Below are 13,111 nucleotides of genomic sequence, written 5' to 3'. Positions count from 1 at the left end.
CCTCCCAGTCCCACCTTCTGTCCTTCATCTCCTCCCTAGCCCCTCCCCAAGTCCACTGATAGGGGAGGACCTCTTCCTCTTCCATCTGACCCAAACCTATCAGGTCTCATCAGGAGAGGCTGCATTGTTCTCCTCTGTGGGCTGGTAAGGCTGCTCCCCCATTAGGGGGAGGTGATCAAAGAGCCAGCCACTGAATTTATGTCAGAGACAGTCCATGTTCCTATGACTAGGGAGCCCACTTGTACACTGAGCTGCCATGGGCTACATCTTTGCAGGGGTTCTAGGTTATCTCTATGCATGGTCCTTGGTTGGAGTATCAGTCTCAGAAAAGACCCCTGGGCCCAGAATTTTTCGTTCTGTTGCTCTGCTTGTGGAGCTCCTGTCCCCTCGAGGTCTTTCTATCTCCCCTTCTTTCATAAGACTCCCTGCACTCTGTCCAATGTTTGGCTATGAGTCCCAGCCTCAGCTTTGATATCTTGCTGAGTAGAGTCTTTCAAAGGCCTTCAATGGTAGGCTCTTGTCCTGTTTCCTGTTTTCTCCCTCTTCTGATGTCTATCCCATTTGCCTTTCTGAATGAGGATTGATCATCTTACACAGGGTCCTCCTTGCTTAGTTTCTTTAGGTGTACAGATTTTAGTATGTTTATCCTATATTATATGTCTAATACCCACTTATGAGTGAGTATATACCATGTGTGTCTTTCTGCTTCTGGGATACCTCACGCAGGGTGATCTTTTCTAGTTCCCACCATTTGCCTGCAAATTTCATCATTTCCTTGTTTTTAATTGCTGAGTAATATTCCATTGTGTAAATGTACCACAATTCCTGTATCCATTCCTCTGGTGAGGGACATCTGGGTTGTTTCTAGATTCTGGCTATAACCTAGAACCCCTGCACAGATGTAGCCCATGGCAGCTCAGTGTCCAAGTGCGTCCCCTAGTGAGGAACACAGGGGCTATCTTTGATATGAACTGATTGGCCTGCTCTTTGATCACCTCCCCCTGAGCAGGGAGCAGCCTTACCAGGCCACAGAGGAAGACAATGAATCCAGTCCTGATGAGACCTGATAGACTAGGATCAGATGGAAGGGGAGGAGGACCTCCCCTATGAATGGACTGGGGGAGGGCCAAGGGAGGAGAAGAGGGAGGAAGAGTGAGATTGGAAGGGGACGAGGGAGGGGGCTACAGCTGGGATACAAAGTGAATAAATTGTTTAATAAAAAACCAAATTAATTAAAAAAGCACCAACATCATCATAACAGTTAACAGGCACAGTCTTTATGACACTCTAGGATGCATGTTTCCTCGGTAATATCTTTGCTAAGTCTCACCACCCCTTCCCTCACTCAGGTCCAGGCCTTACCCCTATGCCATAATTCAACTATAGACACAGGTATTGTACCATAACACTTGAGTGTGCGTGGTTGCCACAAATATGAATCATTGGCATCATTTTTGTTTGTTTGTTTGCTGATTTTCTCAACAGAAGCAGATACAGTTGACAGCCATCCTGCCCTAAATGCATCCTGTCTCATCACAAGCAGGGACAATATTTGTCTTAGTCTTCATCTTAGCCCCAGAACCATGCACAATCTATTAAATAGATGCCCAGTAAATGTTTGTGGTTTTAATTCTGTTAACTGTCTGTGAAGCTAAAAGAAGAGTCCGTTTTCATGGGAGCAGTTTCTTCCCATGTAATTAGTACATGGTCCGTTACAGTCATCTCCCTGTCAGCACCCAGTGCTGTGGGCTCTGAGGCTTTGCCTTTGTGGCTAATCTCAACTGATCATCTGACCGAATCTTCCTGAGAGTCATAAAGGGACCTGCCAGAGACAGATCCAAAAGGTCACTCTGGGTCTTCTCTACCAAAACAGTTAAGCCAGGGCACAGAAACTGTTAGGTCAGCAACATCATATTTTCATGAAAAAAAAAAAAAATTCCCTATCAGATACAAGTTAATTTTAACTCTTGAAAAATACTGAGGAGTGATAATTATTAATTTATTTATAGCGTTACCGCTCTTCTCTCACAAATTGAGTCAGACTCTCTTAAATATTATATTCCCAGACTCATTTGCCAAGATTCCAAACCTATAAAGTATAATGTTTTAAGTCCAAATAAATTTTGCCGGCGTAAGGAACAAAGTATCCACATAATTGGCAGCACAGCCCACAGCTATCGTGAGCACCCCGGGCACATGCGCGCGTTAACTTGGACTGCAGTGTCGGAAAACAGTGGGAAATAAAAGCCATGGCTCTTCTCAAATCATATTCCTGGGAACGGGGAGGCTGGGTTCACCCTAGGAAAACGGCCAGGTAGCATATGGGGAATGAGGAAAGCAGTACTTTTTCAAAACGTTTTCCAGGTTCTCAGAGTTTCTTCCTGTGGTTTTAGTGAACATGTAGCTAACGAAAAATAAATTTACTCCTGTAGCAGCAGTAACTCACAAAGACAACTACTTTGACCCGCCAGGCATAGAGAAACATCGAGAAGAACAGCTGGTGCCTATGATGTTCTAAAAACCTTTAAGAACAAAACAGGCTTATGAGTTTTCATGTTTAGTTTTGAGGCTTTCTTTTCCACCTTCAATGTTTCTTAAGCGGGGATAGTTTTCATTTTTATTTTACAATTACAATTTTTATTTTATTTTTTTAATTTGTATTTTTTAAATGTTTGTTTAAAAAAATTTTAAGAGTATTTCAGGGACACAGGACTTGAGAAAATGAGTCACTCTCTGATGAGATGTATCGAAAGTATGAGGCTCGAGACAGCACACAGTCCAGCACTTAAATGGGACGTCTGTCCAAAACAACCTGATGACATGTCCAAAGCATGTGCTGCTCCTATGCTACACAGGTCCAACCCAGCAGAGACCACAGGTTTCCAGAGGTGGTGACTGACTCGCAGAGCAGGCCCTCGAGTTATTCCTTTAAGAGGAAGACCTCAAACTTGACAGAGGGCTCAGTGGTTAGGAGCCCTTGCTGCATCATCATATAGCCTGGTATTTGGATCCCAGTACCCATAATACACTGGTAATCTAACATATGCCATGTTCAAGAGGAACATGGACAGGGGATCACTAGAGCTTGTTGCCTTCTAGCCTAGCCAAGAAAGCATTAGCTCAGTGCCTCTATTCCTAACACTGCAGCCTTTAATACAGTTCCTCGTGTTGTTGTGACCCCAACCATAAAATTATTTTTGCTGCTACTTCATAACTGTAAATTTCTACTGTTGTGAGTTGCAGTATAAATATCTGATATACAGAATATCTGTCTGAAATGCGACCCCCCAAAAAGGTCATGACCCACAGATTGAGAACCACTACACTAGCCTCATATTCAAAGAGAGACCCTGCCTCGAAGGAACAAGTGGAGAGAAAATCACGAACACCTAATTCTCTCCTCTGGTCTCTGGGAACATGCAGAAGTTCACATATTTGTACACATAATGCATACGTACTCACTCATGCATGTGTTTATACACTCACATATACATACACACGCATATAAGTAAATAAATACTTTAAAAAAGAGCAAGACACCTATGCCATCTCTAACCCCCGCACTTGCAGAATGGATTGATCAGTATATCAGAGACACAGACGCAAGGTTTTCTCTGCATTCAGTAAAGGCTATCTATTATTTCCCACCTCTACTGTGCCCCAGCAAATGAATAACAGCTCAAGTTAATTCTATGGTTTTAATGCCCTCACAGGTTCATGCTTCAAATGCCTTGTTCTCATCTCATGGTGCTATTGGCTAAGTTCTGGAACCTTGCTGTAGAGCCCAGCTGGCAGAGGTCACTAGGGATGGCCGGCCCTTGAGAGTTATAGCCAGCCCTGGTTCTGGTTTCACCCCTTGCTTCCTGGTTTGTCAGCACGTGAATGGATTCTGTCTCTTGCTCCTGCCACTGAAAACTGTGATGTTTCTCCATATCTTCCCACCATGATGGACTGAAGCCCTTTGAAACTGTGAGCCAATGTAAGTGTTCCCCCCTTAGGGTGTTTACTGTAGTCACAATAATGCAAAAGTAACTCATACAGAAAGATACTGGAGATATAAAGTTATTGTGACTCAACAACTTCCTGGGCCTTTGGAAACTGGTTTGTGGGAGGGATTTGGAAATATGGACACGTGGGATGGAGAAACCTTAGAATGTTTCACATCGTACAGTTATTATATTACGGAAAAGAATTTGCATGTTTGGCCTGTGTCTTGCAATTTTAAGGCTGAATTAAAAAACTAATGGACTGATTATTTGGTGAGGGAATTTCAAAATAGCATAGGCAGGTGGTGTGGTTTATTGCTAGCTGCTTTTAGTAAGAAGGAATTGGAAGCAAAAAGCAAAGTATATGGGAAAAAATGCTGTTTGGGAAGGAAAATGAGCTCACTTGCTTTGGCAGGTAAAGAGCTGTAGCTGTTAAAGAATTTAGAGCTTTAAAGAATATCCAAGCATAAGTAAGTGCTTTGCATAAGATACCAGGAGTGCCTCAAGAATATGTCCAGGGTGAGAAAATTTATATATATATATAACTTCTATAAATATGTATTATATATAATATATAATTTATATGTATATAAATATATAATGTATATAATTTATATGTATATGTATTTATATTTATATATAATTATATATATATATATAAAATGTTGGGACTCTAAAATAACTCAGCAAGTAAAGATACTTGCTATCAAGCCTAATGACCTGAGCTTGATTTGTATAACACACATGATAGAGAGCACTGATTCTCACAGATTTTCTTCTGACCTCCAAACATATGTCAGGGCAAACATGCACCTACACACACACAAACATACTAAATAACTTAAAAGAATGCAAATAACTTATAATAAGGTGTTACATAGAAAGTAAGAGTTAGAGCTTGGATTTGATGTCCAGATAATCTAAGCTCAGAGTTACTATCTTAACGGGCTCCAGTGGCACAGTGGTTTAGTGGCATACTTTACACCAATGATATAAGGATTCACCTTGACTCAACCATAGCCTTTTTGAATCATAGTCACTATGATTGCCTCTGAGTCACCCTAGACCACATCCCACACACTCTCATACAGCTTCTGGGTGTGTTGTAAATGGACAACACTGTCAGGTGGCTACAAGTGTTAGGCTCAGACCCTGATGTCAAGACTGTGTCTGCATCTTTGATATTAGCATGACATGAAGTGGGTGTATTCCGGCCAGAAGTAGAGCCTTTTGTCCTGGTCACTCTAGAAGCTTATGATGCAAATCCTGGGATTGACCTTATGCTGCTGCAAGCCAAGACCATGCTTCAGTCAGCAAGTCTAGTGTAAACTTAAGTCCATGCAGTCACTGGTCTGTCTGCTCACTCTTCAGTTCCGTGACCCTTGAGACTAGTTCTTGGACACTGGGACTGGTTGCTCCAGATCAAATGCTAAATTGGGTAAGTCAACGTGAGAATGTCAATACTTGACCTATGTAGGATCACAAAGATGGTTAAACCAATATACTATGTTTTTCTCATTATTTTTATTTAGGATCCTTATGAATTAAGTCCATACACGATCATTTGAATGTTGCAGCCTAATAACACAAGGTGAAATAACTTATTTTAACTTATTTAAGTTAAATGTGTGCAGTTGACTGTTTTTGATATCAGGTCTGTGATGGATAATTTTCACTGTTAACTTGACACAATCTTGTATCACATAAAAAGAGTCTCAGTAAGGACCTGCATATACCAGGTTGGCTTGGGTTCATGTCTGTGGAGGATTTTTTTTCCTTGGTTATCTGAAAGACATACTCTGAGTTGTGGACATTTCATAATTGGGGCCCTGATCAGTGAAACTGAGCAAGTAAGAGCCATTTCTCTCTGTTCTCGACTATAGGCATGATATAATGAGCTGCTTCAAGTCCCTGCCACCTTGAGTGATAGACTATAATCTGGAACTGTAAGCCAAAATAAATCCTTTCTCTCCTAGGCTGCCTTTCATTGGGGTTATTTTATCACAGCAATATAAATGAGACTAGCCTTGAACTGACTGCATAACAGAGAAAGAACTCGAATTCCTAATCCTCCTGCCTCTACCTCCTAAGTGCTGCAATTAAAGGCTTGTACATTAGATTTTTTTAGAACTAAGTTTTATTGGTCCAGCAGCAGTGGAGACATTAGATGGGCAGAGGGAACCCCTAGCTTGGGACTACATGTCTGGTCCCTGGCTTCATTTCACTGGCTCATGAGTTAATGGCTGGCTAAGATACAATACCTCTTTTCTCTACTTTGGGCTGTTAGCCAAGGTTGTAAAAGCTGGAAAACAAGTGGAAATTATAAATAGTGAGCAATTAATTTTCAAAGCACACTGATAAAAAGTGGTAACAGTGAGTCCCAAGCTCAAGCACAGAAACAGTTTTCTCTGGGGTCCCTCACAAATGCCGCAGTACGCCGAGCTCCCAACACTCCACTTTCCGCTTCCGCCCTCCCATCTGCACACTCATTCTAGGAGAGCTGTGTGTGTGTGTGTCTCTTCCTGTGGTTTCTACTCTCTATTTTTCTCTCCTCTTTTTTCTTCATTTTTTTCCCCTTCCTCATCCCAACTCATCTGACAATCACAAAACTCCTGGAACACTAACTTATGGAGACCATCAGAGACCATATAGAACGACATTCCAATTCTGTCCCGGGGAAAAAGAACAACTGTCCTACGAGGTGATTTTTCACAAGAACACACTGTTACTTGGGAGAGAAAACATGGCGTGTGTCCAGTGCTCCCTCCACATGATGCTTGCAGCTGTGTCATGGAAGAGTTTTTGAAAGCCTTAGTATCTTCCACTATCACGTTGATTAGTAACTAAGAAAAGCCACTTTGACATAAGAATCTGTTATTCTTTTCTCAAATAAGTATCCTCCCTTAAAAAATAATCTTTCCAAGGCAGAGAGCTAAGATTCGAAGATGCTTTCTAGGTCGTTCCTTACAGGCTATGTGAATTTGCAAGACAGTTCTAAATGTTTAAAAGATTCACTCCTAAACATCTTTTCCTCAGAGCAGATTTCACAGTAAGTTCATAGATACCTCTAAGTAAAACATTCAGGTTATTTTTGAATATGCTAGAGCAATATGCAAACCCATGAATATGTGAGAGACCCATCTGAGAGAAAATATGCAGTGTTTCTGGATTGGTAGTTACCAATGAGCAGTGCATGTATACTGGAAAAGTACACAGGAAGGTTGAGGGGAAAACACGAGAGCTTACTCTTTGGGAGCTGGGTCATTTGGGGTTGTTGATTTGTTCATTAAGATGGGGTCTTACACTTGTAGCTCAGGTTGGCCTCAGACCTGTGGCACTCACCCTCACCCCTGCCCCTGCCTCTCAAGTGCTGAGATTGTGGGTATGAGCCCCATTCCTGGCTCTGGATTTGTATTATTGATTTTAAATTTTACACTCCTAGATTCTTGCTTATATTTTAGCATGCATAAGATATTAGTGTGCTAGTAACATAAATAATTCATAAGAAGTAAATACGGAGTTGTAATATGCTTCACTGTTTTGTCACTGAGGACTAAGGCCAACTACTGGTGATAACCAGTAGTCAAGTAGTCAACCAGTTGGTAAAATCCTTCCACACCCCCACAAGGCCTGCCATCAGGCAAGGCCTCACTCACCTGGTCCTTGGTCTTCCCTTCCCGCTCACGGATGTGGTTAGCAACAATCCTTTCTGTTTCCTCACAGAGTCTGGGGAAGTTTGCCAGCTGTCGAGAAAACATGTTTAGGCATTAATACCACACAGAGTTTATACCACAAAAACAGAAGCAGAAATGTGTGATGCTGTTACAGGGGCTGCTCTTTCTGAGAGCATAAGAGAGTCGTGAACTTCTGCAGGAGAAAAACCCCAGCATTCTTTGCCAACTGGGAAGAGACGCCTCCAACCCAGCCCCGCAGTTCTCTAGAAATAAAGCAGAAACCCAGTGTCCTGGAGAGTTTATTGTCAACTGGACCAAAGCTGGAGTTATCTGTGAAAGTGGGCTCTCAATTAGGAAAATGACTACATAAGATTTGCCCACAGGCAAGTCGGTAGTACATTTTCTTAACTGCTGATTGATCTGAGAGAGCCCAGCTCCTTGTGGGCAGTGCCACTCCTGGGCAGGTACTTCTGGGTTCAATAAGAAAGCAGGCTGAAACAGCCATGGGGAGAAAGCCGGTAAGCAGCATTCCTCGATGGGTTTGTTTCAATTCCTGCCTCCAGGTTCCTGTCTGGAGTTCCTGCCCTGACTTCCTTCAATGATGGCCTATGATATGAAAGTGTAAACTAAAATAAGCCCTTTCCTCCCCAAGTTGTTTTTGGCCCTGATGTTTCATTACAGCAACAGAAATCCTAACTAAGACACTGGGCAAATGCATAGAGGTTTGTCGGGACTTTTTGGCTACTGAAAAAAATCAGAAAGACAATAATAGAGGCTTCAGAGACAGTAACAGTGGAAACAGGAAAGAATGAGCACAGTGATGGCTTTTCCAAGTAAATGATTAATTTCGATTATAAGAAAACATGAACACATTAATAACAGCAAAGCACCACAGTACAAACAGGCAAAGAACAAGATTCAGTTAGTGAATCTGTAGTGGTTCATAAGGAGAAGGTAAACTTTAAACAGAATTAGTGATGGTGCAGAGGAAAAGAGAAGCTATTATGTTGTCAAGGTAAGACAACAGGTAAAGTTAGACTGAGACCAGCATGCTTAACTGAGAGGCTACTTCAATTAAGGTGAATTTCCTGGGAAAAATGGAAATGTTTATCAAAAACCTCAAATACACAAACTTCTTTCTGTCTTTGTCTCTGAATAATTCTCTCTGTCTCTCTTTCTCTCCATCTCTGTCTCTCTTTCTCTCCATCTCTGTCTCTCTTTCTCTCCATTTCTGTCTCTCTTTCTCTCCATCTCACTCTCTCTTTCTGTCACACACACACACTTCAATAGAACAACTTCCCAGTATTATAAGGTCAAATCAAAATAGTAAAAAATCAAAGTAGATTCATTTATAAGTGGCCATTAAAATTATGTTTTTAATTAATGTATTTATTTCAGTTTATTTATATGTATGTATTCATGTCTCTGCAACTGTGGATGCTTATGCATGGATGGGTATGCCCACACCTGTACATGCATGGAAGATAGAACAGAGTGTCGGTGTATTTCTCTATTGACTCTGCCTATTTCTCCCTGAATATAGAGCTTACTCTTGGCTGAGCTGGTGGCCAGCGAGCCACAAGAAGCTTCTGCCCTCAGATCTGGGGCTTCATACATTTGCAGAGATACCCAGCTTGTTACCCTGGTATTGGAATCCAATCCTGAGCATGTAGCACACATTCTTAACTGCTGATTCATTGCTTCAACTCCTAAATCATGTTCTCGTTTATGTTTAATGACATGGGATTCACATACTAAGGGAAGAAAATGGAGCAACTAAATAGTGTCCTGATGCCAAAACACCACTTCAAATCTTCAAGTACATAGCCCCAAGAACCTTACAAATCCCTAAGTTCACATTTCCCCAAGACTGAAAGAAGTTAGGAAAAGGCCTCCCTGAGAGATGCTGCTTGAGGTAACCTGGGGTCACTCTGTGCACTGACTTTACAGTCTGCATGTTGCACATTTGTTTCCCAGAAATCTAAGAGCCCCAGCCCTTCATTGAGTCATGCAAAAACAAAATCACTGGGTCTCTTAAGGTTGCAAGGCTATTGTCTGGGAGCAGAGAAAGCTGAACAAACACGATATAGCTCTCTTTTAACTCCACATGCACCCACTCCTCTGCAGGGGTTTCTATAGCCGAGTATTTTTATACTGCTATCAGAAAGTATAGAAAGCCAACTGCTCCCATAACCTCGTAAGGACAAGCCCTTGATGCACAGCATGGAGACAAGGCCGGGCCTCCCAGAACCATGTTTAAGAAATGAAATCCATGTATGGCAGCACATGTCTGTAATCTTATTCCTGGGAAGGTTGAGAAACTTCCTGAGGCTCACTGGCCAGTGCGGTGCAGAGAATTGCAGACTCTGTGACCAATCCTAGGCCAATAAAAGATCCTGTCAAAACAAATCAGGTGGGCAATGTCTGAGGTTGTCCACATATGTATACCATATATGCATGAACGGAGAGAGGCGGGTATTGACTAATTCTTAGCTGAATCATGTGATGTACATTTGTTTGAAAGATTACTTTATGAGTTATTGGGAAAATACAAATATATTTCCCATTTCAGACAAACTCTACCAGAGCCAGACCATCCTTGGACACTTTGAGAATACTTCAGAGTACCTTTTATGAGGCTTATAATCAAAGACAAAGAGGCCATCAATTCAAGTGGGAATGAAAGAAGGGCTAGCAGAGAAAAAAGAGGAGGGAGTGTGTGTGTGTGTGTGTGTGTGTGTGTGTGTGTGTGTGTGTGCACACTCGAAAGCGTGCAGTGGGGGGAAAGGGGTTAGAACTAGAGACAACACTAGGCCATGCAAGCCATGGGCATCACTGAAAGGCACCAATGAAATAAGTACAGTTGCCTGATCTGCAAAGGATTCTGGGGGCATCATATTAAAAAATGTTGGTTTTCGTTGTGGGTTTACACATGGTGTTCAGTTCTTATGATGCGCACAAGAAAGGGAGCATTTTTCTGGCATTCAAACTGATTTCTGATTAGGTTCCGCGTACACCACTTCATCAGCTCATTCTGTGGGAACTGCTGGGTGTTTGTGCCGCCCTGCTTCCTGCTTCCAAACATACCCCTTCCTGACTGGCCACTCTGCATCTGCCTCACTACATATCTCTTATTTAAGGTGCAATTACAATTTCCTCGGTCATTATGACTCTCAGCATCTTTTGCTCTGATGTTCAATTAAAAGCCTACCTTGCAAAGAATTCTAATCATGTCTGCCTAAACAGATCTAGAAAGCACCACATCTGGGTTTTAATTCTCCATTAATTACTTATGTTCTATAAACTGTTCATGAGGAATCAGGTTAGAAAGGCTTTGCCACTGGTTATAGAAACTATGTTCCTTGCTGTACATCATACCCATCACACACTAGGAAACTGCCATGCACTGACCCTAAGCTCATTGTGTGTCAGAGCATGTGATGTTGAATCTTACAGTCTAGAGTGCTGGTTAACTATATAAAAACACAGTCACACAAGAGAAAGGCTCTCAAAAAGCAAGAGAGGAAAAACACAAAGAAATCAATAGTTAAACCTGCCACAAGAATGCCTCTTGGGTTTTAACACTCTCATAATGAGAGTGAAACTTCCAGGCACACTGTACATTGGTTAAATGGCAAATTACTTCCAAATTCCTTCTTGCTTAAATCACTTGACTGCTCTTAAATAATAAAGATTCAATGAAGAAATAATAACGTCTCTTTTTTTTTCAGAGTCCAACCCTTAAATGTTTGATTCTTAGAAAATTTTAATGATACATGCTCTAAGAGAAAGTAGCACTATAATAAAAAATAAAAAGCTACATCTTAATTATGATCAATATTTTAAGTGTTATTTAGGGTTGTGCATAATGATTTTGGTGAACCTCGATATAAAAATTTTAGTATGAACCACATTTTTCTCTGGAGGTAAAAGAAACACTTGAAAGGTATTTCCATCCAATAAAACAAAAATTACATACTTATAAATTTTACTAAACATTAATTGATTGGATCATAAGAGGCCGGCTATTCAGTTTCTTCTAGGATAGGCATGAGCCAGCCAAGGTTTCTTTGGCCTCAAGAGTAACTAGTCTGATGCCTCAAGCAAAACTCAGGCTGCTGGGTAATCACCGTTCACAGACCTGCAGCAGGGATCACAGAGAAAGCAAGCCAGAACCAGAACAGTTTCTTGCATCTATTTGACCTGACTTTGTAGGTCTCCCTGACAACAGTTACGAGCGCTTTTTTTTTTTTTTCATCTAAAAGCTATAAATTTTCAGATGTTGGCCACTCATTATACACTGACCAGCAATTTTGACTGCACTGCTCGTGAAAACATTTAAAATTTATTTCATTTTCTATGAATTAAGCCTGCCACCCTCCAAGTTCCCTAGCAATCTTTTACTCATGTGTGACATCTTGTTGGATTTTTTTGGGAGATGAGAAAAAAGTCGTCATCTGAAGAAAGTGTTATAAAGGAAGGAGAATTGCATTCCCCCACGTGCACAAAAGACTGGAAATGAGTGATTTTAGCACAGAGCTGTCGGGAAATGGTGAGGTTACTGTTTGTGGCACAGAAAGATTTTCTGTCCTACAAATAGCATTTGGGAAATCTCCAAAGCTAGTGAGGGTGGGAGAAAGGAGCCAGCTCCTGGCTAGAGGCCTTGGATAAAGTGAGTACAGAGCAAGAAATGTGTCAGCTGCCCTCCTCCAAGTGCACAAATTCCAAATCTCTAAACCTCAAATACTTTCTCCAACGAGAGGGAGAAATGATGAGGTGTATGATGGAAAAACTTTTAAACTGAGAAATAAAGAGAACTTTCGTGTTGTTCAGCAAATGCTGAGGAATTAAAATTTCAAAGTCCAACCTTGGATGGAATAAAGCTGAAAGGCTGTCAGTAAAGGCACGGTTGGTCTCTTAAGGAATGCGGAAGGCGTCCAAACAGGTCAGGCTGGGTTGACACTGCATCAAAACAGTACCTGAAGGTCTTAGTCAGGTTTTTGTCTCCTCTGTAACCTGAGTTTATCTTTGGTAGACACATTAATGAGCAGTTAAGTTGGAAAAAGAAGAAAAACAGAATGTAGGAGGAAGAGCTAAACACTGAGTCTCAATTTCCTATAGAATCCAATAAAAGCTTCAAACAATAACCAGCCCAATTTAGAGAAATTGAAACTCAAGTCTTTTACACAGAGTAAAGGCCATACTGGGTCTACATGGACCCACTGAACCTATTTGATGTTTTGTGGCCTTTCCTTCCACCCTACTTCTGTCATGTTGACTGTCACCTATTATATTAACAAGATGTGATTTCTTTATCCTTCCATTTATGCATTCAAAATTCCTATTGGGAAAAGGGGACAGTTTAGGGTTGCAAATAGAACTGAGCTCAGGAAAACAAGTCCCCACTCACAGAGCTTATATTCTCAGGGTCCCTTCATTGTCCAACAGCAA

At 41.3% G+C, this 13,111-nt stretch overlaps 1 protein-coding gene across 5 annotated transcripts in view; it reads right to left on the bottom strand.

Moving 5' to 3' along the window:
• Dnm3 (dynamin 3) overlaps nt 1-13,111 on the bottom strand; it is a 477,548-nt gene that overhangs the window by 292,658 nt on the left and 171,779 nt on the right. For all 5 annotated transcript variants that reach the window (XM_055624408.1, XM_055624405.1, XM_055624406.1 and 2 more), the window contains exon 11: nt 7,643-7,729. In XM_055624408.1, coding sequence (XP_055480383.1) covers nt 7,643-7,729 — 87 coding nt within the window. The remainder of the gene's footprint in view (nt 1-7,642; nt 7,730-13,111) is intronic.

This window comes from Psammomys obesus, unplaced genomic scaffold, assembly GCF_907164565.1.
Source record: "Psammomys obesus unplaced genomic scaffold, mPsaObe1.curated_primary_1811, whole genome shotgun sequence".
NCBI lineage: Eukaryota > Metazoa > Chordata > Mammalia > Rodentia > Muridae > Psammomys > Psammomys obesus.
This window is presented reverse-complemented; position numbering and strand designations above follow the sequence as displayed.